This window comes from Mus caroli, unplaced genomic scaffold (assembly GCF_978045245.1).
Source record: "Mus caroli unplaced genomic scaffold, Mus_caroli_1 scaffold_13, whole genome shotgun sequence".
Taxonomy (NCBI): Eukaryota; Metazoa; Chordata; class Mammalia; order Rodentia; family Muridae; genus Mus; species Mus caroli.
In genome coordinates, this window is record NW_028227268.1 from 72,933,164 (window position 1) to 72,958,213 (window position 25,050).

Here is a 25,050-nt window from a genome sequence, read left to right on the forward strand (position 1 = left end):
CCTGCATGTTTCAGCTCATCTTACAACTCGCACCACAGCAGGGATGCTCTGCTCTTCTGTATTGCCTAGGAAAGACTGACAATGTTCAGTAAATCTATAATCCTTTTCCCCAAATATTTTCAACACACAGTTGGTTGAATCCATGGAATTCATTGTATCCCACAGATATGGAGCAACAACTGTGTGTGGCCGCTAGCACTTCACAAAGGGAGCAGGGTTGGTTGTTAGTGGGACATGGGCCTTACATGTATCTTGCCCTTGACGAAGGTAGTGATGTCCTCCTCGTTGTCGAAGATGGACAGCGTCTGAAGCAAGTTGTTTTCCAGCCATTCCCAGTGTTTGGTGATCTCTTTTCGGGAAGAACCTAGTTCATTGAGAGCGGATAAAATCAGAGCTCAGACTCAAGCAGAGGGCTGGGTCCCCAGTGCTCTCTCTCTCTTCAAGTGACCACCTCTTCCCAAGGCCAGGATGAACCTTTCCTGTTTACACTTTCTATTACAGTGAGAGTCCTCTCTCCCCTACCAAGAGGACCTTCTGGCTCTGTACTCCTGTTCTTCTAGAGACAATCTACAAGGCAGCTGTAAACAGGTAAATTTATCAGATTTCTTTGTCCCGTTGTTGACAGATTCCCTGCAGGGCAGGCAAACCGCTACTGTCTCCAGCTGGCCTCCCCCACTCCCCAGCATCTGTCTGAGCAGTGCACGGAGAGTGGAAACGGAAGCACAGTGTTCTTCCCACAGGCGGGGGGGGGGGGGGGGCGCTGTCTGCTTCCATCAAGGGTCTAGATGAGTAGCCCTGGGAGGTGAAGCAAGAAACCTAGACTGGAAACCTTTTGAAATGGATGCCTAAAAATGATGGGAGGAGGGAGCAACCTGTGGTCTTAACTGTGCTGGGGTGGAGCAGTTCATGGGTCCTGGCTGGAAAAGCAGCCACGTGTCACGGCCAGGCCCACATACTATGACCTATGAACCAAAGGTCAGAGCATAGGGTGTTCTGGGAAAATTCTTCACCACTGAGGGAGACACCCTTCTCTGATTGGAACACTCTTGTACCAGCTGTGCTGGTGGCCTTGATTCCTTCCTGGCTAGGCCTAGTGGTCGCCACCACCTCCTCCCACCCATGGCTCTGCTCATGGCCGTGCTGTAGCCTGGCTGGCCCTCACTAGGGACGCTTTGTTTGTTTCTTACTCCAGCAGTTCCTCAGACAAGCGACTTCACAGCACGGAGCCCCTCCTGGGGAAGGAGACAGGAGCCAAGCCTGAAGCACTAGATACCTCAGTGACTCACGCAGTCTCAGTCTCCCTGTAAGCTCCTTCAGCCACCCAGGTCCCCTTCCTGGCTTTTCTCTGTGCTTTTGTCTTATGGCTGCCTCCTCCTGCTGCACAGGGTTCCGGTTGGTAGAGAGGGATTTATTTCTGGCCAAGAACCCACCATCACATTCAGAAGTTAAGCTGACATATAATGCAACTCTCAGGATCATTTCATTTTTTTTTTTAAATTTAGATTTATGCACATAAAATGTTTTATCTTCATGCATGTGCACCACTTGTGTGCCCTCAGGAGTCAGAAGAGGAGGTTAGATCTCCCGGGGCTGGTTATGAGCCACCATAGGTTCGGGGAACCAAACCTGGGTCCTCTGCAAGGTGGCAAGTGCTCTAACTACTGAGCCACCTCTCTAGCCCCCAGGGGCATTCTCTTTTATATGCACATTCCCAGCAACTGTAGATGGATCAAGTTGTCATTCTGTCTGTCTGCACCTGTTCCTGTTTTGATTATTGATGTTTACGTGTACATCTCTTAGTTAAAAGTAAGTCACTTATTTAATATTAAGGACACAAACTATACCATCTCTGTCAGGTACTGGGGATGAAAAAGATGCAGTAACTGCTTAGATTACTGAGTGTCACTCCTGTTCTCAGAATTGTCCACAGAGCTCACTTCATCCAGGACACCTCAGATACCTTACAGTATAACACCGGGGCACAGAGAAGTTCAGTCAGTTATCCAAAGCCACCTAGCAAGGAAGTGACAAAGTGAGAATGCAGGCCCAGCTGCCTGGTGCACCCGGCTCTCATCTTCCCTCTTCCTGATGGGGCAGCCAGGCCACGCCCAGGGGAGGAGAAGAGTGGGAAGTGGATGTGTGGGTCTGAGGAATCCGCGGAGGTGACATCTGGTGAGTATCAACAGAGAAGGGACACTCTGCACAGAAAGCAGCAGAGGGTTGTGGGAAATCACAAACACTGCAGGTGTGCTCCTTGTGTGACTACCAGGACACAGCTAGGGAGGAGTCTGGGGATGGAGGTGGGCAGATCCCAGACATCCTGAATACCAAGGTGTGAGACTGATTTACCCGGCACACTCCAGCAGGACATTTGGTGTTGGCAAGCTGCTTCTGAGCCAGTGCCCAGACTGTTGGGAAGGTAGGCGCAGGCGAGGCTGGGGCAGGGATGGCATCTGGTGCAAGAGGACAGGTAAAGGAGAAACACAAGGAACCACGGCCACTAAAGGGGCTGCCACCTGTCACTCCCTCCACTCTCTGACCCTCCCTGAGAGAGGACACTAAGGCAGAGAAGATACTCTTCAAGGCCCATCTTAAGTAACTTGCTGGGTGGGAAGATGGCTCGGTGGGTGAGCAGGCTGGATGACCTAAGTTGGATCCCCTGGAGCCCTGTAAAGAGCTATGTTTGATGGCCTGGATCTGTCAACCTAGGACTCCTTCAGAGAGGAGAGAGGCAGAGAAGGGAAAATCACCTAAAAACTCCTGGGACAGTCAGTCTGGTGTACACAGCACGCGTGCACACACACATGTGAGCACACACACTGAATTAATTTTTTTTAAAGTAACTTGCCTCCCTGTGTGTGACCAAGGCTCATAAAGTTCCCAGATCCTACTGGGATGGATCACACCTTCAAAGAACCCCTATCTCCTAAACTAATCCTTGTAGTCTCCTGGTGACCTCCGTGGGTCTGAAAACCAGGAGCTCTAGGGTCCTGCTGGGTTTCTCTACTTGGCCTCAGGCACAGTGACCTCTCCAAGTTTACTTGCTGACAAAGACACAGTCATTACTGTTAAGGGTGCCAAGGAGGAAGGGATATAACACTTAGGGCAGAAAGTCTATGTCCAGGTTACCACCTGCCTGTGCTTTTAATCCCTTGACCAGCTAACCTCCACCCTGAAGCTGGGGTCCAACTGCAAGGGCTACGTATTTCCTTCTGTGCTGAACCTCCCAGTGTCTCACACATGCTAGGCAAGCGCCGGACCATATAACTATACTTCTAGTCATTTATATGATTTTATTTATTTATTTACTTATTGTTTTTTGAGGGTTTCTGTGTATGTAGCCTTGGCTGTCCTGAAACTCTGTAGACCAGGCTGTCCTTGAACTCAGAGACCGGCCTCTCCATCCCAAGTGCTGGGATGAAAGGTGTCGCCACCACTGCCTGGCTTTTTTTTTTTTTTTTTTTTTAAATAAGGTCTCATGTTGCCCAGGCTGGCCTTGAACTTGCCATAGGACCAAGGATGGCACAGAATTCCTGAACCTCTTAAGCTCTTAAGTGCTGGGATTATAGGTACACACCTCCATGCCCAGTTGTTGTGGTGCTAGAGACTGAATGCAGGGATTCATGATGCTAGACAGCCATTCCTCCATGCTATACCCTTAGCTTCTATTTATTTATTTTGAGATGGAGGTGTGCTAAGTCGCCCAGACTGGTCTCAAATTCATGATCCTCATTCCTCAGCCTGAGATTGTAGGCATACACAGCTGTGGCTGGCTGAGGTCCACAAACTCCAGAGACCTGTCCTCTTACCTCAGGCCACCGAGGGATAGCAGGATCCTGCAGGGATGTTAAGAGCCTGGCTTGTAACCAGAGAGGTGTCTGCTGATACAAGAGCAGGTGCCTTGGGCCTGCAACTCTGTAATGCTAGGCAGGCTACTGAATTGCTCTGGACCACTGTTTTACTCATCTTCAAAACCAAGAGGGCTGAAGTATCCGTGTGGAGTTCAGCTGCTCCTCAGGAAGTGCTGTCTGCACACTGAGCCTGACCAGCACGCACTGATCATTCTCCTGCTCTGGCGTAGACGGGCTCACCTCATCGACAGCAGACTCCCATCACTCATGAAGAATATATGCTACAAGGTCCCTCAAACACTGACGACTCGACCATTATCCCAGGCCCAATACAAGCAAGGAGGCGAAGGTCTCAATGTTCCAGCCACCCATCAATATATGACTTTCTCTCATGGGCTTTCCTATTTAGTGAGGCTTTGCACTGAACAGGATGGATAGCACTGGGGTTCATTTCTGAGCGAGCGTCTCTGAGGCCCTCTTTCTGTGAGGGGTATCCAGAGGGCTGCTCTGGCGTAGACGGGCTCACCTCATCGACAGCAGACTCCCATCACTCATGGAGAATATATGCTACAAGGTCCCAGGAGAGAAGGCAGCTCTAGTCTAGCACTCTCCATGGGACCCATTGTCATCAGTGAAATCAACAGAGCAGAAAGAAGGGAAAATATGTCACCTCGTTGATTAAAAAGGACCTCATTCCTAGTAAAAGCCAAAATAAGAAGGCCAAGAGCTGCCTTGACCCACCTCAGCTGGGGACCCAGGCTGCCAAATGAACCAGATTTCTTACCACATGTGCAAGAGTGTCCAGATGCTGGGCATCTCAGTGAGGGGGCTATTGGTGAATATGAGAAATGGACCTATGAGGTCCAACCACATCTCCCTTGAGACAAGGGAGACTGAGAGAACAGGGGTTCTGGTGAAGTCCAGGCCTAAGTCCCCAGGAGCTTCTTATCATGGGGTTCTGGTAGACATCACCCCATCAAGAATGCAGGTTTCCTGTCCCTCCCAGTGTAACTTCATGATTCAGGGTACTTACCACATGCCACTGTCCAGTAGACCTGTGAGTCCTGGGTCTGGTGCAGGATGCGGTAAGGGGCCACACGGGCGCTGGAGTCTAGCACCACATCCAGGGTGCCCACAAGAAGACCTGTGGGTGGACAGAGAGGTGGAAGGTGAGAGCCCTGGGGGCCAAGCCTCACCTCAGTCAGCTTACATGGGACCAAGTCAGGAAGGCCTGGTGTAGGCAAGGCTGCACAGCACTGCCAGACTTCCTACTACTCACAGGCTTCCAGCCAGGGTCTCTCAAAACTTCTCTTGTTTCTTCTAGAGGCATCTATTTATTTTCTTGGTTCAGAAATACTCACAGTAAAGGACTTTTGACACAGGCCCTCACTATGTAGCCTCAGCTGGCCTGGGACTTAAGTAGATCAGGCTGGCCTTGAACATATAAAGATCTGTCTGTCTCTGTTTCCTGAGTGCTGGGGTTAAAGGTTTTTGTCACCATGCCTGGCTGCAGTAGATGTTTGCTTCATGGGACTCAAAGCTCAAAGAATTTTGGGAGGCTCTTTTTGCAGAAAAATTAAAATTAGGTTTGATTGATTGATTGATATGGTCTCACGAGTCCTGGGATGGCTTCAAACTCAGTAGCCAAGGACGACTCCGAGCTGATCGTCCTGCCATTACCCTCCCTGGTGCTGGCATTATACAAATGTGCCACTACGCCTGGTTTATGTGGTGCTGGGGATGGAACAGGAGCATGTGTGTATGCTGGCCGGCCCCCAAATTAGGTGTTAGGTCAAGCCTCTCTTTAATGTGTGTGTCTCAGACCCAGGGTTTATATAAGGCAGGCAGGCATCTTGGCGGACCTCTATCCCCAGCTAAATATTTTCCTTAAAGTGAGAAAATGTTATAAATTAAAATAATAAAACACCACAGTGCCTCTTCTTTTACTTTTCTTTTCTTTTCTTTTTTTTTTTTTTTTTGATAGGGTCAAACTGTGCCACCCAGGCTAGTCTTGAACTTATGACCCCCTCCCTGTCTGTGGGATCACAAGTAGGTCAGTATACTTGGCTTATACACTTTATCTTTCATAACTATTTTGTTTATTTTTATCATAGTGGCACACACAGGAGGTCAGAAGACAACTCCCAGGAGCTATTGTTCTCTTTCCACCATGGACTCTGGGAACTGAATTAACATCTGCGGGCCCGTGCAGCAAGCCCCTCTACCCTCTGATCCATCTTGCTGGCCCCACACTATCTTTTAAGTGACTGCCAGATCATCTCTTAAGAATGTCCCCTCCTTCTGGCACTGCTGGCTGAGAACTTGGGTTCCTCAGAGAGCGAGGACATTGTAACACCCTCAGTATCAAACCCAGGAAGTCATGTGCAATTCTGCACCCTGCAATTCTGGAAAACTGGGGCAGCCTTCAAAGTCATGGCTGAACAGGGTAAGGAAACATGTTCAGGATCATCAGATTTTAAAAAACAGTTTGTTTGTTTTTCTTTCTCAGAACTAAAGCATTTTAGGGCATTTCGAGTTCTCCTGACCCATGCCACTTAACCTTTGGCCTGATGACAGTTTGTGGCAGTGCTCTTTGTCAATATCATCATTTCCTGGCAAATGGGCAGGAAACCCCTATCTCTTACCACCGTCCACCGATCCTCTTCTTGATTACTTAAATAAATGACGTAATCGAAACCCCCTGCCTGTTGTTCCTGTTTGAAACGTATTCCTTCCTTCTGAAGGAAGTGGCTGTGTCTGGTGGGATCTGAAAATATGCCGCGGCTGTCTCTCGGCCCACAGAACCACTCTATCTCTTATTCACTTTTAATGCTTTTTGCTAACCTACCATTTTTCATCTGATCCCCCATCTTTAATAAATACAATGAACAGTTACAAAATAGATACATCCAAACAAACGATTTTTCATTTGTTTTACTAAAATGTTAAAAAAAAAATAGTCACTTTAAATTGCAGTTAGAGATCTAGAGAGTGGCTCAGCAACAAAATGCCTATCATGCAAGCAGGAGGATCTGAGTTCGAATCCCCAGCACCCATATGATGATGGATATGGCTACTTGTGTCTGTAACCTGAGTGCTGGGAGAAGAGCAGAGACGAACTCTGGAGTTCACTGGCCAATAAACCACCCCCCCCCCCCCCGCTCACACAGGCATGGGCTCCTGCATACACACCAGGAAGGTGGGCCTCTGTGAATTTAAGACTAACTTGGTCTATGTAATGAGTTCCAGGCCTGCCAAAGCTTAAAATCGTGAGACTACCTCATAAACAAAAGAAAAATGTGTGTTCAAGCCTTACTACGGTTCAGAGTCAACTTCTCAACGTTCACAGTGAGGTTTTCCTTTGGGTCTTGAAACCACCTTAACCTGATGACCCTCTCCTCACACCCACTCTTTAATGAGAAGTTCAGGCTACCAAACTATTATTATTATTAATAATTATTTTTTGTCTTTTCAAGACAGAGGATTTCTCTGTGTAGCCCTGGCTGTCCTGGACTCACTCTATAGACCAGGCTGGCCTCGAATTCAAGAGATCCACCTGCCTCTGCCTCCCAAGCACCACCACGGCTGACTTATTATTTTTTGTGTGTGTGTATGGGTGTTGGTGTCTACATGTATATCTGTGCACATGTTTGTGTCTGGTGGCCATGGGTGCCTGAAGAGGGTACTGGGTTCTCTATAACCAAAGTTACAGATGGTTGTGAGCCACCATATGGGTGCTGGGATTTGAACCTTGGTCTTGCAGCCCTTAAGCCCACTTCTCCAGGCCAGGCTGGTCAGTTTTGAAAAGAGGCTCGAAGGAACCTGCGTTCCTGATGAGTCTCTTAGGGATACAGTGCTCAGGAGGCTGTGACGGCCCAATGGCCATGGCAGGCTGCACAAACCTGGCTCAATGCGATTTGGAATTCACAGAATGGCTGGCACCATAGTCTGGACGCTCAGCCTTGAGAGGCAGGAGGCGGTTGGACACAGATGAATGATAGAACAAAAGGGACTTGTCCCACGGTGCCCTGTGTTCCTCAGTGGCCTTATGGTAGCTTCCAAGGTTGATCACTGGGCTGTTCAGGAGGGCTGCTACCTAACTCTCAATAAACATTGTGGTCCTGGAGCCAGGCCTAGCATCAACTCCAGTCATTTCTTGGCCCTCCGGGAAGGAGCCTGCACAAACTGTACAAATTGTGGAAGGGAACATTGAGTTTTCTTGGAGAAGGTACAGTCCCTTCCACATTAAGAAGTGTAGCTCACGAGATGCTGGCAGCTGATGTCACCTAGGTGAGGCCACCAACTGCATCTGCAGGACTGTCAGCTGCCACCCTGCAAAACCAGGGCATTCACAGAAAATTCACTTTCCATATTGAAAGATCTGGCACCCAGAAGGGTCCATGTACGGGGGTCTGCTGCAGGGCCGTGCAAGGCCCGGACCTGGAGTACTTGACAAGCCCGGGGACACACGGGGCTTCCAACACATCCTGCTGAATAGATTCCCACAATGCCACATGTCACACAAAGTCAGAGGCTCCCACTCCAGCTGCTTCTGTGTGAGTGGTAGTGCTCAGATACCCGAGAGGTACCCGGGGTAGCTCTGAGGGACACTTCATATATACCGATAAATATGCAAAAACAAGCTTTGAATTGGGAGCTCTAACGGCATCAAGTGAGGAGAGGCCGGAGGAAGGGGAGGTCAGAGCATCTTTGGTCTTCGCCAAGAGGCAACTCTTCAGTGAACTAGGAGTAAAGGGGGCAAAAGAAAACGTGTGCTTATGCCACTTAGTCCCTCAGAGGCAGCTGGAGAAACTGAGGCAGAGGGCGAGCTGGGGAACCCTGCTGGCTTCTGGTTGCTATGTGACTTTACAGAACTGTGCACACGTCCGGGCGGAGGCCACTGGTGTCCTTCCCCTGCTGCCCGCCCCGGGATCGTCCTCCCCACCCGCCTTCCGACCCCGCTGTGCCGCTGCGCGTGCCCGCGGGTCGCGTCCTGCTGCCCCGCCAGGCCCGGTGCGCACAGGCCCGGCCGCCCGCGCCCCGCTCACCCGTGAGGCCTCCGCCCTTGCCGTGGCCTCGGCGCCGCTGCAGCACGAAGAAGGGGTTGGCCCGCTCCGTCACCCATAGCGCGTTAGCCACCAGCACCTCCTCGGGCCCGAGCCACATCCCGCGGCCGCTCGCACCGGGCCAGAGCCCGTGAGGCGGAAGCGCGCGCCGCCGTCGCTGCGCCCGAGCCGAGCCGAGCCGAGCGGAGCCGAGAGGCTGGGGCGGGGTCGAGACGTCGGCCCGAAGGGTGGCTCCCCCTAGCGGCCGCGCTGGCTCACCGCGCCGCCCTCCTCGACCTCTCCTGGCCTGGCAGTCCCCTCCAGCCCCGCTGCCGCTGTCCAGTTTGGAGGGGATCGCATGCTCTCTGCCTACTGTGTAGCCCAGGCGAGTTAATGTGGCAAAAAGCGTCTGGAGAAGGGTGCAGCAGCGCCTGGTCAGCCTCGGGATTTTGACTCAAGTCTAAGGTTGGAATCCTCAAGAGCCCAGTTGTCAGGAAGCGCAGCTGGTGTCCTTTGAAATAAGTGCGTTCACCCCATCTGACAGATGGACTGGGGTGGCCTTGAGGTTGGGGTCACAGATGAGCACTTAATTTTTTTCATAAGCTTACAGCAATATGATCTAGGGGCGCAGTCCCCTGCTCTTACCTCTCCTGGCCTGAAGGCGGCAGTCTCTGACAGTACAAATTCACCTTCAGATCCCAGCCCAGGGCTTCTGCCACTGAACCATGAAGCAAAATTAGATACTGTGGGCTCTGTGAACTAGAAACAATTAGGAACAAGATAGTTTCTGACTCAAAGGTGCAAACGACTCCGCCTGGACAAAAGGTGCGGACCATATTTATTTTGGTAAAGGCTAGGGAGACAGCTGTATGAGCTGTCCCCATGCCACCTGGACATGGCAGGAGGGTAAAAGGAAGGAGAGGTAGATTCATTCTGGGAGGTTTGAGCAGATGTAATGGGTGACAGCCAGAGTGAGCCAAAACCTTCTGAAACGCGGCTTGTGACTCAGCTTTCAAGACATGGCTTTCCTTACAACTTTGAAGTACAATATACTCCGGTTATCCTGACAGAGTACACAGCAGCCAGGCAGTCTGGTTGTCCATCATCTTACTCCATGAGGGAGTAAGTATGACATCCATGTATGAAACATAACTAAACTCATCATCTCTCATATACTGGATTCTCAGCCCATTGTATTAATGTGTTCTAATAGTAAGTCCTCAACGAGGACTTTGGACGTGCAGACGAATGTTGCTGTGCTCTCTAGAGAATTCTACCCTCAAGATTTCGGAAGTAAGCCAGGCATGGTGGTAGACACCTTTACCCCAGGACTTGGGAGGCAGAGGCAGGCATATCTCTGTGAAGTTGAGACCAGCATGGTTTACCTAGTGAGTTCTAGACCACAAATAATTTAGAAGTAGTGGATTGAGGGATGGCTCAGCAAAAGATGGAGGGGGGTTTACAGCTCCAGGGGATCTGATACTCTCATCTGGCTGCTGAAAGTAACAGCAATAGCATTCACTTATGGATGCACACACACATATACACAGAGATAGAGATAGATAGATAGATAGATAGATAGATAGATAGATAGATAAATAGATAGAAAGAAATCTACAAAAAATTTAATTTGAAAGAATGATAATAATTTTATAAAAAGCATTTGGAAATACCCGAGAACCAGTGAGATGCCTGACTTTGTTCTCAGAGCCCACATGGTAGGAGAAAAACAGCTCCTGCAAGTTCCTTTGACTTCTAAATAAAATAAAATAAAATAATAACTAACTAAATAAATGTAATTTAAGAACTGCAAGTATTTGATCCACCTTGGAGCACAATAAAGGATCATCTATCCTTATTTCAAATTTGAGTGTACTTTAGTGTACTCAAGAGTCAAGAGACTGACGTGTCCATCAGCTGATGGTAACAGAAGTGGCATATCCCTCCATGCAACATCCAGCCATAAGATATTAGCCACTGACGTGCTAAGACATGGCTGGACCTCGGACATCTGAGGCTGACACATAGACTGTTGGCATTGCCTATGTCTCTGCATATCTACCACACTCCTAGGTGCTGCAGCTGACCCAGAGGCCAATCTGTAAGGACCAGTTTTTATAAGGAAAATAATATTTATTGAGCACTCAGTCTGTGCTAAGCCTATGTCTTTTTTTCTTTTTCTTTTTTTGTGAATTTATTTTATAAAATTCACTTGATTGATAAAAGTGCAAAATTCAGGTTCTGAGACCATCACAGGGCTTAGCAGTCAACCACATTATCTAGTACTTCAGCTCCTTTCCATCCTCTGGAATGGTAACCCTGTCCACATCACAGCTACTGCCCAGCCTTCTCCTCTTCAGCCCCTAATAACCACGCCTCTGCTTTTGCCTCTATGGCTGCCTGTTCCGGGTTATTTAGTGTGAACGAAGTAATCTGTCCTGTTGTGCTTGGCTTCTTCACTCACCATCACCTGTCCAAGGTCCATCCATGCCGTAGCATGACCGTGGCTTACATTTTATGGCTGAATATGGCATGGAGGGATATGCCACATCTTGTTATCCACCAGTGGATGGATATTTCAGCCTTTTGGCTCTTAATAATCATAAGCACTGTGGACATTTTAAAAGATTTTTACCTCCCTGTGTGCCTGAGTATGTGGCATATTTGTGCCCCGGTGTGCATGACCATACATACATATGTGTGTGGAAGTCAGGGACTGGGTCCTCTCTGCTATCACACTCTACCTACTTCCTAGAGACAAGGTCTTTTTCCTTGAATCCAGGGCTTCTGTTTTCTCAGCTAAGCTGGAAATCCGAGGCCCCATAGTCCTCTTGTTCTCTGATCCCTCCAGCTGTGGGTACGGGTGTGCCCAGTGTGCCTGGCTTGTTAAATAGGGTCTGGGGCTCCAGAGATACCCACGAGCAGCCAATGCTCTCACTGCTGAGTCGCCTCTCCAGTCCTTGTGTACAAATTTGAATGAAAGTTTTTTTTTTAAATTACTTTGGATATGATGAGAACCAATAAAATAATGTTATTAAGAATAGCTGGGCAGTGGTGGTGCACGCCTTTAATCCCAGCACTTGGGAGGCAGAGGCAGGGGAATTTCTGAGTTTGAGGCCAGCCTGGTCTACAGAGTGAGTTATAGGACAGCCAGAGCTACACAGAGAAACCCTGTCTCGAAAAACCAACCAACCAACCAACCAACCAAACAAACAAACAAACAAACAAAAACCCAAACAAACAAACAAACAAACAAGAATTAAGAGCCGCTCTTCCTCTCGGTACCCTATTGAACTAGAGTGGGAAGAGGTGAGTTCGGTCTCAAAATGGAGGTAAAACCGCCACCCAGTCTCCCCCAGCCTGTCTCTGGTGGTGCAGCCATCACCCCTGCCAGGGGGTTGGGGTTGGGGTTGGGAGCCATGATCCAAAGGAACCAGAGCAGCGGAGGAAGCTGTTTATTGGTGGTCTGAGCTTTGAAACCACAGGTGATAGCTTAAGAGAACATTTTGAGAAATGGGCACACTTACAGACTGTGTGGTAATGAGAGATTCCCAAACAAAACGTTCCAGAGGCTTTGGTTTGTGACCTACTCTCGTGTTGAAGAGGTGGATGCTGCACTGTGTGCACAGCCACACAAGGTTGATGGGTGTGTAGTGTAATGGAAAAGAGTTGTTTCTAGAGAGGACTCTGTAAAGCCTGGTGCCCGTTCAATGGTGAAGAAAATTTTTACTGGTGGTATTAGAGAGGATATGGAAGAATATAACCTGAGAGACGACTTTGGAGAGTATGGCAAGACTTAAACCATAGACATTATGGAAGACAGGCAGAGTGGGAAAAAGGTTTGCTTTTGTAACTTTTGATGATCAGGACACAGTTGATAAAATTGTTGTTCAGAAATACCACACTATTAATGGGCATAATTGTGAGGTGAAAAGGGCCCTTTCTAAACAAGAGATGCAGTCTGCTGGATCCCAGAGAGGTCGTGGAGGTGGATCTGGCAACTTTATGGGTCATGGAGGAAACTTTGGTGGAAGAGGTGGCTATGGTGGTGGAGGTGGTGGCAGCAGAGGTAGCTATGGAGGTGGTGATGGTGAATATAATGGATTTGGAGGGGGAGGTTATGGAGGTGGTGGACCAGAATATGGAAACGAGGGTTGTGGGAAGCCACATGTGCCGTTGCAGAGTGGCACAGGCTTCTGCTGGCCACCACGCATACATAGGCAGGAAAGTTTTTTGCCAAGATGAGGTTTTGAGAATTGACCAAAATTGACCAATCAGAAGAGAGAGAAATTGACCAATCAGAAGAGAGAGAAAGTAACCAATCAGATAAGAGAGAAAGTAACCAATCAGATGTAAGAATGCAAATGAGGTTGTAAGCATCAACCAAACACAACACAATCCGGGTGTGAGACACGCCTCTCCTAGGCCTATATAAAGCAGCACCAGGGCTGGGCTGAGGGTCTTTTCGCCTCTGCAATCAAGCTCTCCCAATAAACTCGTGCAGAAGGATCCTGTTGCAGCGTCGTTCTTGCTGGTCAAGTCGGACACGTGCAAGAGAGGGTGATGGATGTGGTGGTGGAGGAGGAGGATACGACGGTTACAATGAAGGAGGAGACTTTGGTGGAGGTGACTATCGTGGTGGTGGGAACTATACTGACTTTGGAAATTATAATGGACAGCAACAGTCAAATTATGGATCCATGAAGGGGGGCAGTTTTGGTGGAAGAAGCTCAGGCAGTCCCTGTGGCAGCAGCTGTGGATCTGGAGGTGGAAGTGGACCTGTTGGATATGGTAGCGGAAGGTTTTAAAATAAAACAGAAGCCTTTAATCCCAGCACTCGGGAGGCAGAGGCAGGCGGATTTCTGGGTTCGAGGCCAGCCTGGTTTACAGAGTGAGCTCTAGGACAGCCAGGGCTATACAGAAGAAAAGAAAAAAAAAATGACTACAGTTCTTAGCAGGAGAGAGAGCGAGGAGTTGTCAGGAAAGCTGCAGGTTACTTTGAGACAGTCGTCCCCGATGCATTAGAGGAACTGTAAAAATTGCCACAGAAGGAACGATGATCCATAGTCAGAAAAGTTACTGCAGCTTAAACAGGAAACCCTTCTTATTCAGGACTGTCATAGCCACAGTTTGCAAAAAGTGCAGCTATTGATTAATGCAATGTAGGGTCAATTAGATGTACGTTCCTGAGGTCTTTTATCTGTTGTGCTTTTTCTTTCTTTTTCTTTTCATTATATCAGGCATATTGCCCTGTAAATTGTGGTAGTGGTACCAGGAATAAAAAATTAAGGAATTTTTAACTTAAAAAAAAAAGAATTAAGAGCCACACTCTGTCTCTTTCTGCCTCTGTCTCTTTGTCTCTGTCTCTGCCTCTTTTTCCCCTTGAGATAGTCTCTCTATATGGAGCCCTGGCTCTCCTGGAACTGTGTAGGCCAGGCTGGTCTTGAACTCACAGAAATCTACCTGCCTCTGCTTTCTGAGTAGAGGGATTAAAGGTGTACACTACCATGCCTAGCCTTGACTTTTTCTTTTAATTAAAAAAGTGTTTATATTTACTTATTTTTGTTTTATGTGTATGGGTATTTTGCCTGCACGTAAGTCTATATGTCATATGAGTACCTAGTATCTTTGGAGGCCAAGAGATAGTTGGATCCCCTGAAACGGGAGTTACAGGTGGCTGTAAACCACCATCTGGGTGCTGGGAATCAAACCCAGTTTTCTGGAAGAGCAGCTAGCGCTCTTAGCTACTGCGCTGTCTCCCTAACCCTGAAAGGTTCAAGCCAGGCTCAACCCCTGTCTAGCTGTCTCTGGAACATGTGAGGCGGTACCACTGTGGTTTGGATTTGTGTTTTTCTACCATGTCCCCTTTAAGGAGCACGTGCTTTTTGTCACCTGCGACCGCAGAGAGTACTCCACGGGACACAAACAGCGTTCTCAACAGAGTTTTATTGAAACGGTTATATTAGCAAATTCCACACATACAGGTGTACACTATTGGCATAGAGGTTCATGCCAGACAATTTCACTACTTAATTATACTTACATCAACCATGTGGACCTAGGAGTTGTGCTGCCCACTTCCAGGGGGTTGACACATCTGACCGTCAAGAAGTCGGCTCACACTGTACGTGCAGGTGTCTGCATTCTTGACAGGGGAACCCCTAAGGTGAAGTCGCACATTGCATCAATGAGCAATCTTGCGATCTGAATACTTGATGTGTGCTCCTTCTGCCACAAACCACCCACTGGTGAGAGGAAGTCCAGTGCACAGCATCCCTCTCATCCCTCCAGGTGTCCCACCTTGCCGTCTGCCTAAGGCGTGTTCTGAGCTTCCTCACCCCAAGTTACCTGTGCTTAGGTTAGAAAAATAGTTTTGTATGCCGTCCGCTGAAATGTTGTGCATAGTCAACAGGAACCTGGAGTGAGTGGGGCTCTTTGAATGATCCAGATGTGAAAGGGGTGACTTCAGTGTTTTCTACGAGTGTCTGTAAAAGCTACTGAGGGTCAAAAACAACTGCGACACATGGGGCCTAGAATGTAAACTGATTTCTCTCTTACCGAGTGGCATGTCTAGGGGCAATGGTTTTCCCCACCTCACGCCCACATCTCCTCTCAGCTTGGAATCTTTTCTGTCCCCGTAAACAACATTGGTGCAGTTTGCTTGGGTGAGGTATGGCCACTCAAGAGTCCATCATACTTCCCATGCTAGGCTGAAGATACCAGATTCCATCCTTAGCACCAGACAAGAGAGCTGTATTCTAGCTGGGTCAGCAAGCCAGCCAGGGCTGTCAGGGCGGTGGCATGTGCTGTGGTTGCCCCTAAAAGGTCTAGGTGTAGAACCAGGCCAAACCTACTGATGGAGGCATAAAGCATAGGTGGCAGTTAGCAGGCGCAGCTTGCTTACCTGAAGGAAAAAATGAGTTGGGATGTCACATTTTACCAGACCCTCCCACATTTTTTTTTTTTTAAAGAACAAATATCTTGGTTTAGTACCTTCCAGTCATTAGAAAAGTCCATTAATATCATAATGCAAGTACACTTAGACTTATTTGTGGATGAAGGATAATTCCAAAAGCAGGCTAGAATCCACTCTCTGTTGGGTTAAATTTGTAAAAATGTAGCTCAGTACAATGTTAACTGTTGCCAGTCTGGGAGGAGGGTCTAAGATGGCAGCTGTGGGCTTGTGGGTGGCCAACATGTTCCTTCCAGGTGCATGGAGCTGCTCAGAAAGTGGAGTTGAGATGGAGAGAAGTGACATATGTCAGCATCAGATGTTTTGGGGATGCTGGAAGGGGAGGAGATGGAGGGCCACGACTGGGGGAGACGCTGCTTGCTGTTCAGCCTTTCCTCTGGAGAGGAGTGAGGATGCGAGTGAGGTGCTAACGGCTGGGTGAGGGCTCCACCAAGGCCTCTGAGAAAGATTCTACTTTTAGGCTGTGGAATGGGGTCCTGGCCACCTCAAGCCTGTCTTAAAGAGTCAATAGGAGGGGCCCAATGGATCCCAGGGTGGAGGCCCAAGTTACTCTGGAGGCCGTGAGTCCTCCTGGAATATCAGTGCTTGGGTTGCACAGGGTTTAAAGGCTGTTCTGCCCTTTGCTGTGTGTTTCTTCTTCCTTCCCCAAGTCAGAGTGAAGAAAGCAGGGAGGAAAGTATATCGAGCCTAGGACTGCAGGAGGGAATCACGGGAGGGGCCGCTTCCACGGGGCCGAGCTAGGTCCTCAGAACCACGTCTGTAAGGCAGAAATATCACCCTTTTAGCAGCCAAGGCTGACAGCTCTCTCTGCCTCTGTGGTCAATACAGACTGACGGGGGTCACAGCTCTGGAGAACACAGGTGACTGTTTTTATCCCAGGGCTCACCTGGCCTGTCCTCATCAAAGGTCAGCTTTCTGGGAATGCCCATAAAGAAGAGAGGAGCCCATCAACCCTGCCAGAGCCCAGAAGGAGTTCCTTGGTTACAAAGGGGCTTCCTGACCACAAACTTCAGCCCTCACGCTCAGGCTTTAGGAGGCTGATGCGACCTGTGAATACTGTAATCTGCAGAGAGCCAAGGGGACAGCCAGCCAGATAGATACAAGGAGTCTGCAAGAGCAGCTTTTCCATCTACTTTGCCCCCCCACCCTGCTGTTTCCAGGAACACCAGGCAAGCAAGGTCCCGTGCTACTAATACAGGCACCTCAGTCCCAGCATTCCTTCTGGTCCTTTTCTGACACCACACTTACAGCTTGTAAGCCATCTTTCAGAGTCTGGCCATAATCTCAACCACATCTAAGCATCTTAAACAATTCCCTCTTTCCAGACAGGTTAAAAATGATGCACCCACAGGGCTCAAACCCCATGCCCTGTTTGTAAGCACTGAGTGGATCTGCATGGAAAGGTGCTTGTTTTAAGCTGTGGGTATCAAGATGGTCGCCCTGTGTGAATGATTCCTTATTCTCACCTCCTCACGCTGCCTCTGAGTTTAAGGGCACAGCCCTCCCATTCTGAACACTGCAGGATGAGAGCTGCCAGGCCCACCTTTCTTGAGTGGGGAAACCTCACACAATCATTTCTCTACATCAGAGTCTCCAATAGCCTTTTCTGTGTGCTGTACATCCCGGCCAGTGGTGCCTAGCCCAGTTTCTCTCTGGCTGGCACCATCATTGGCACTGAGCATCTACTTCTGTCAGGGTGTGCATGCGTGCCCAGTGCACACACCTCTGCACAGGGCTGGGGAGGGGAAGACACAGGGCCTCCCAGGATGTGGGATCCGGTAGACATCACTGGGGCTGAGTTACGGGTTCTCCTGGGTCCTGTTAATATTCACTCAATCACCGAGGTTGGAAATCTGCCTTCTACTTCTATCTCACAGCTCACTCACCCCCTTTTTCCTAAGTTTAGTCAGCTCAGTCTGGGGTCCCATGGTCCCAAGCCAACCGCTAGGACACCAGCCCCAGCAGGGCCCATCTGCCTTCTGCCTCTCACACAACCTGCAGCTTATAGTGTTCTTTTCCCAAGCAGACCCTAGAGCTTCCCCGGGCCCAGAAGCGGAGATGGTGACTTCAGCCCAAGGAACCTGCCTTACTCCTGTTGCTCCTCATGACCCATCTCTACCCAGACGCAGTAAACTGCACTCTACCCTTCCACCCGTGCCCAGGGAACTGTCCCCTTGAGGCTCACCCTCATCTCACCTGCTCTCACTCCGCAGAGTGCTGCCAACATGCCAGTTTCCAGAACGGTCAAATATGCCCAACCACTGAAGGGCTTGAGTGCTGAGATGCACCCCCAGCCTCTCAAGTCTTCATGACTACTCCGTCTTCACTTCAGGTGCACCAGTCAGATACACAGTGAGAACTTTGTAAAAAGACGGTCAACAGGCTAGGCGTGGGGGCACATGCTTTTCAAACTAGCACTCGGGAGGCAGAGGCAGGTGGATCTCTGAGTTTGAGGCCAGCCTGGTCTACAGAGTGAGTCCTAGGGCAGCCAGGGCTACACAGAAAATCCCCATTTTGAAAACCAAAAAAGAAAAAGACAAAAAGGGCTGGTGACAAAACTGACCCCACGGTCTTGCCTTTCCCTTCGAAATGCCAGTTTTAAATTCAGCCGTTTTCTTCTTGACATTTATGAGCAGTGAGCCCTTGTTAGGAAGACCCCTGAGCCCTTGTTAGGAAGACCCCTGATGTGAAATCACAGTCTTGTTTTCTTGCAGCAGGACGAGGACCCCCAGAGCGAAGGTGAACAGCAAACAGCAAAGGGACAGTGGCTTTCCCCCCTCAGTTTGGTGTCCTTTAGTGCATAGACGAGGGAGAATATGGAGGTGAAGGGCAGGAAGAGCAGGAAGGCTTACAAAGCCCACCAGACAAGCCAGTTAATAAGGGTCAGTAACCTTTGCTTTAATGCCTTTCTGACCACATATTTTGGCATCTCAGTCTGTCGTGTCTCAGAGCAGATGAGAAGTAGAGGCTCAGCTTCATGATGGATTTGCTTTCAGGGATGTTTCTTATGAGGGAACAACCAGAAGGTCCAGGAGATGGAGGCTGATTCAAAAGCAAGGCTTAGTGGGCCTTGGGAGTTTTAAACTGTTGATGGTAGAGCCTGGTTTTCCCAAGAGGGGAGCAAAGGTGGGACTCTGGATGGGTACATTCATTACTTCTGGAGATACTCTGGGGACTTTATACCTGGATGTCCAGGCCAGTCATCTGTCCTTTCTCCCTGAAGTAATGGGACCAGAGTGGCCCCTCCACAAGGAAGCGAAATATCTCAAAAGCTTAAACCTCTGTATTCAAGTTCACAGCTAATGTTGCCTGTGTCTGTAGATCCTGATAGGCATATGCTCTATGGCATATGCCAGTAATGGCTGTGCACCCAGCTCCACCTGGGTATCCAGGGTGACTCCGTGGCATGTCCCCTTATCATAGCCCCTGGTAGGAAGCTGCTATCCTCTGTACTCCCAAAGCACATGGCCCCCAACAAAGACGCCAATGACCTTCTGGACAAAGACAGGACATCTGGATCTGAGTTGAAGGTGGCCCCAATTTTCAGGAGAAGGGGGTCAACCTGGATATCTGGAGAGCTATTCTGAGTGAATCCCTTCACAGGAACTGCCTCCTTGGATGTTCTAAAATGACCACGTGTCCCAGTTTTTCCAGGGATTCAAACACTGTCTCAGTAGATTTTAGAGGACTCAATTTAATTTTTTTCCCCAAACAATTCTGTTTCTTTTTTAAGTAAAGTAACTGTCTAGACTGTAACTTAATGTATATGCCTTTATAAGACAGATTAGACATGAAGAAAATGATAGCTGGGATCTGAGTTTTGGTTATGGAGAAGACGAGGCCGGGCTTCAGACAACATGGCAATTCCAGCATCCTGCTGGTCCGCCACACCAAACACTTCCACCTGAGCCTGTGACCCTGGCAGTCTAGTCTCCTGTTGAAACGCTCTCACTGAGAACCTGTCTTTCAGAACGATAATCTATTGAAACTTTATCAAAAATATTTTTATAGTACAAAGACTATAAAAAAGAAAGACGAAAGCCCTTGGTAAGCAGTAAAAGTGAAAGCAGGTAAGACCTTAGACGTCGGTCCTGGTCCAGCCTCGAGTACTCAAGCCAAGCGCGGGGGCTCACCTTGCCACCACGTTCTCACAGGCTGTCAGCACTCAGGCTCTCTGAGGGTCTGCTTCAGGAACAGGGGCGCCTGAGGGATCTTAGGATCTTGAGGGATGTTACAAGATGCTGTAACAGAGAAGCCACATGTAGGAAGATGAAATGTATGTGCCTCAAACTTATGACCCATAGAGCCAATAAAAGTGTCATGATGGGAGCCTGTCCCCCTCCGTCTGTTGTGTTGTCACGCACACGGCTAGACACTGGTGTTGCGTTCTCCTAACAAGGGTCTGGACATCTTCCCAGCTCTGATGAGAAGCAGGCTGACCGTGGCACAGACTTCTGCAGAAAGGAGGTGTTCTGCTGATCCTGGTCCCACAAGTTCCTCATATGTTAACTTGATGTCATTCTGGATGTATGGGAAGAGCACACATGTCCCCAGTGTCCACCATGCTGGCCACAGCATCCTCTTCTGTAAGTCTGGTTGCCAGCGCTCCAGAGTTTCTTCATGTTGGTGCTGAGGCTGGCAGGATAGCACTGGATTGGACAATCAAGATGGAGAAGGAGGAGGCCCCATTTGGTATTTAATAGTAGGATGTTGGTTTGCACTTCCCAATAAAACATTCAAAATTATTTTGGTGTTGATGACTGTTAACCTTATCGATACTGTGCGGTCATCGTGCTAGACTCCTGGTGTCACCTCCCCATAGATACCACAGACAGCAGGGACAGATGCCTCCCATGTCCAGTGCCTATGTAAATCCTTGTCATCTGATGTCATGCCCATCACAGATGCAGGAAAAGGACAAAGCAGAGGACTGTCTGATCCTGTGACGGCAGACTCTGGGCCCCATGGCCTGTGTCCTCCTAGCTCTGGGGGACAACAGGAGGTCGGAGTTTCACAGGGAGAAAGGAAGGTGAAGCGTCTCCTGAAGGACTCTCTATGGGAAGAGGCCTTTTACCAGAACATACAGTAAGAGACAGAGGACAAAGGGAAGCAGGGGGAGGAGCCGTGATTTATACTCTGCACTGGTGGGACTGTTCATCTACAGGCTTTCCTGTGCATGTGAGGACCACAAAATGTATTTTACAAAACCCCCATGCCACCCTGACACAGAACAGCGTGCGATTATTTGGGGACACGGACACATTTGCAACAAACGCATCATTAACCGCTGGCCCCACCTCTTCTCTGGAAACAGCCAGGCTCCTGAGGTGCCCATGCTCAGTGGTCAGCTCTGGGTGATACCACGAGGCTCACTCGCGCAATAATGCTGCCATCAAACCTCACCTTGGGGGAACACTGTAATTTAACCCTGAACCCCAACTTGTGCCCAGAGGTACTGCCATTCTTCCCAGATGGACGATGACAGAGGAATACAAAGTAAGAAAGGTGACCGTAAATCAAATCTCAAAAGGAGAGACCCCCAATAACCCATTTTTTAAAAAAATCAGGTTTTGTTCTCGTCATACATGTCCAAAGAAGGTTCAATTGTGGAGAATTCACTTTCATACACCAGGCTGCGCGGCGACAGGGAGTTCTGGTGAAAGACGTGCCCACCTGAAAGAGGAACAAGAAAAACAGAGTTAGTATGGCCTTAGCCTCGGTCGCTAGGACCTTGGAGAATGTTGATCATCTTTGAAACACTGTCTCTTATCACTAGAAGGAAAATAACGTAGGGATTGTGTTCCCAAGAGCTGGGGCTGGAACGCAGGGCCTCTGGCATGCCAAAGAAGCGCTGCACCTTTGAGCTGCCTCTGTGCCTTACAAGCATGATGGATGTGGTTTTCAATTTTGTTTTTTGTTTTTTGTTTTTTTTTGGGGGGGGGATAGGGTTTCATGTAGACAAGACTAGCCTTGAACTCAATATAGCTGGCCTTGAACTTCTGGTCCCCCTGTTTCTATTTCCTGAGTCCTGGGATCACAAGCACGTGTGACTTTGTCCGGTTTATGAGATGCACAAACCTGGGACCTTGTGCGTGCTAGGCAAGCACTCTGCCAACCGAGTCACACCCACAGCCATTTGTAGGTTATTTCAAATACGTGCAGTCCCAGGGCTGGAGAAATGGCTCAACAGTTAAGAACACTCGCTGCTCTGGCAGGGGTCTGGAGTTCACTTCCCATAACCCACATCAGGACTCATAACCATCCAAAACTCCAATTCCAGGGGACCCAACGTCATCTCCTGGCCTTCATGGGTGTGGCACATGTGGCACTCGCACACACATAAAACAAAAATAAGTAAATATTTTTAAAAATCTTCCAAGATATGTATAGTGCCCGGTTAGGATCCCCGAAAGCATCACTGTCACTTCAAACAGCTGCCTGAGGCTTCTGAAAGGGTAGGCGCCATTGATAAACCTGAGGACTTCTTATGGACACAATCCTATGGAGAACTCCATATCCTTTCTTCCTCTGAACATCCGTCCTGCAGATGTGGGTACGCAGCAGCACTCCAGCAGCTGGGAAACCCTAGGGGTTCTGGTTGGTGAGTTTTGAGGATCTGATAACACAATGAAAAGTTCTGGACTGAAGAAGGTGGTAGAAGGGCTTGTCGTCGAATCTGGTGACTTGAGTTTGATCCCTGAGACCAGAAAACTAACTCCTGCAAGCCATCAGAACTCTCCATGTGTGTTATAGCAGGTATGTGCTTGAAAACATAGACTAAGTTAAATTTAACAAAACAGTTTTTTAAATTAAAGTTTAAAGCCGGGCATGGTGGCGCATGCCTTTAATCCCAGCACTTGGGAGGCAGAGGCAGGCAGATTTCTGAGTTTGAAGCCAGCCTGGTCTACAAAGTGAGTTCCAGGACAGCCAGGGCTATACAGAAAAACCCTGTCTCGAAAAAACCAAAAAAAAAAAAAAAAAAAAAAAATTAAAGTTTTAATTTAGGACTAAATAGGCAAAAGTGCTCCAGAGCCTAAGGGCCATGATAAGGTAAGAAGCTGAGTGTAACCCCCGGGTCTGGGAAGACACACTCAGACCTGCAGATCCATGGGCTCCCTGCCAGACAGTCTAGTCTAAGACTCGAGCTCCAGGTCAAAGCAAGGGGGATGACTCCTAAGAAATGACTAAGGAACACTGCCTTTGCTGACCTGTGGCCTCCTCAACACACTCTCCTGCACATCTGCCCACACAAGCATGCAAACACCCCAACAAATGAAAAAGTCTTAATTTATATTAAAGCTATACCTTCACATGGTTTGGTTAATCACTAATGAAATCTGAGGTGTGTGTGTGTGTGCAGTATATCTTTATGTAGTGTAACCATGCTGGTCTTGAACTTGCAATCATCTTTAATTTTTAAACTAATTTTCTTGTTTTTGTTTTTTCAAGTCAGGGTTTCTCTGTATAGCTCTGGCTGTCCTGGAACTTGCTCTGTAGACCAGGCTGGCCTTGAACTCAGAGATCCACCTGCTTCTGCCTCTCAAGTGCTGGGATTAAAGGCGTGTGCCACCACCAGCAGCTTTAAAATTAATGTTATTTTATGCATGTGTTTGCCTGCATGGTTCCTAGAAACTGGAGGAGTTACAGACAGTTGCGAGGGACCCCGTGAATGCTCGGGATTGCAGTGGGAGCCTCAGGAAGAGCAGCAAGTTCCCCTAACCACTGAGCCACCTTTCCTGCTTCTGAACCTACAGTTCTCTTGCCTCCATTTCCCAAGTGCTGGGATTCCAGGCCTGAGGTCCAGGGTTCCATTTGGGATCCCTCCCACTCCCTCTGCCTCAGTGGCTGAGCACAGATCTACACAACCAGCTGACACCAGGTGTTTTGAAGGGCAGTCTCCAACTTCACTTTTTCAGAGTGTGCAATTTTTAGTGACTCTTGTAAAAATTATGCTTTAAATAACATACTTAACTTTTTTCACTTTTAAAATTTATTTTGTGCCAGGTGGTGGTGGTGACACACACCTTTAGTCCCAGCATGCCTAAGAAAAGATCCCAGGCAGATCTCTGACTTCAGGGCCAGCCTGGTCTACAGAGCAAGTTCCAGGAAAGTCAAAGATATATAGAGAGACCCTGTCTTAAAACACACACACACACACACACACACACACACACACACACACACTATTTTCTTTTGTGTGGGTGCTGGGGGTGGTGCTCACACGCCATTCAGCTTGCATGGAAGTCAGAAGATAACTTTCAGGAGTAGATCCCACCTTGTGGGTCCCAGAAGTTGAAACCCAGGCTGTCAAGCTTGGTGGCAGGTGGCTTTATCTCTGAGTCATCTTGCCAGCCTAAAGGTACTGATTTTGAGATGCAAATTCTCAATTGAATTCCCACTAAGGAACATTAGGATTCCCGCCCCCCCATCTTTGTCCCTTCCTTCTCCCATATACAATGATCCAAGTCATTATTTTTTTTTGCAAGTTTTATACATTTAGTGTTTTATACATTTATTGCTTATACTATGTGACCGTGCTGCTCAGAACTAAGTCACGGTCCTGTTTTCTTCTCTGCATGGCTCCTGTTTTGTTGCTGTGGTTTTAATAAGGTAACAGGGAAATAAAGTAAAATGAACATGATTAAACTTTGCAACTTCAAGGGCTTCTGTGGGGGCGGGGTTCAGTGGTTACACGTGCACTGCACACTCACGAGGACCAGAGTTCAGAGCCCAGTACCCATGCAGCAAGCCAGGCTTCCCATGACAGCCATAACTCCAGTTCTGAGGGGCTGCATGGGCTCTTCTGGCCTCTGCATCTGCACAAACAAGCACACCAGCACATATCTATACATACTCTCTCTTGCAAAAATGAATATGATAAATCTATAAAAACAGATTTTACGAATATTCCTACCAACATAGCCAGACTATAGAAAACGAACATGTCTAACACTTGCCAAAATTTCCTGGAATCTTTTAGTAATCCCTTCTTCTCTTACCAGCCTATTCCTATCACCATGGAAACAGGTCATCTTGTATCTTTCTAGAATGTTGAATCATTGAAAGCTGCTATGAGCATTAATGTCCAAGCTCTGTGTGAGAACACGAGTTCCTGTCTCCTGGGTTAAAGGCCAGGACTGGGGTGCCTGGGGAGATTCCGGCCTGGTCTATGCACCGTGTT

At 48.5% G+C, this 25,050-nt stretch overlaps 2 protein-coding genes across 4 annotated transcripts in view; both read right to left on the reverse strand.

Annotated features, from left to right (window-relative positions):
* Positions 1-9,104, reverse strand: part of Tbc1d9b (TBC1 domain family member 9B) — a 38,789-nt gene extending 29,685 nt beyond the window's left edge. For both annotated transcript variants that reach the window (XM_085830058.1, XM_085830057.1), the window contains exons 1-3: positions 8,900-9,104; positions 4,885-4,995; positions 246-364 (exon numbers count right to left, since the gene is read on the reverse strand). In XM_085830058.1, the coding sequence (XP_085686184.1) occupies positions 246-364; positions 4,885-4,995; positions 8,900-9,017 (348 nt within the window). In that variant the 5' untranslated portion in view covers positions 9,018-9,104. The remainder of the gene's footprint in view (positions 1-245; positions 365-4,884; positions 4,996-8,899) is intronic.
* A 12,164-nt stretch (positions 9,105-21,268) lies between these two features.
* The window catches only part of Rnf130 (ring finger protein 130), a 96,794-nt gene continuing 93,012 nt past the window's right edge, over positions 21,269-25,050 (reverse strand). For both annotated transcript variants that reach the window (XM_029483903.2, XM_021176682.3), the window contains one exon: positions 21,269-21,542. In XM_029483903.2, coding sequence (XP_029339763.1) covers positions 21,433-21,542 — 110 coding nt within the window. In that variant the 3' untranslated portion in view covers positions 21,269-21,432. The remainder of the gene's footprint in view (positions 21,543-25,050) is intronic.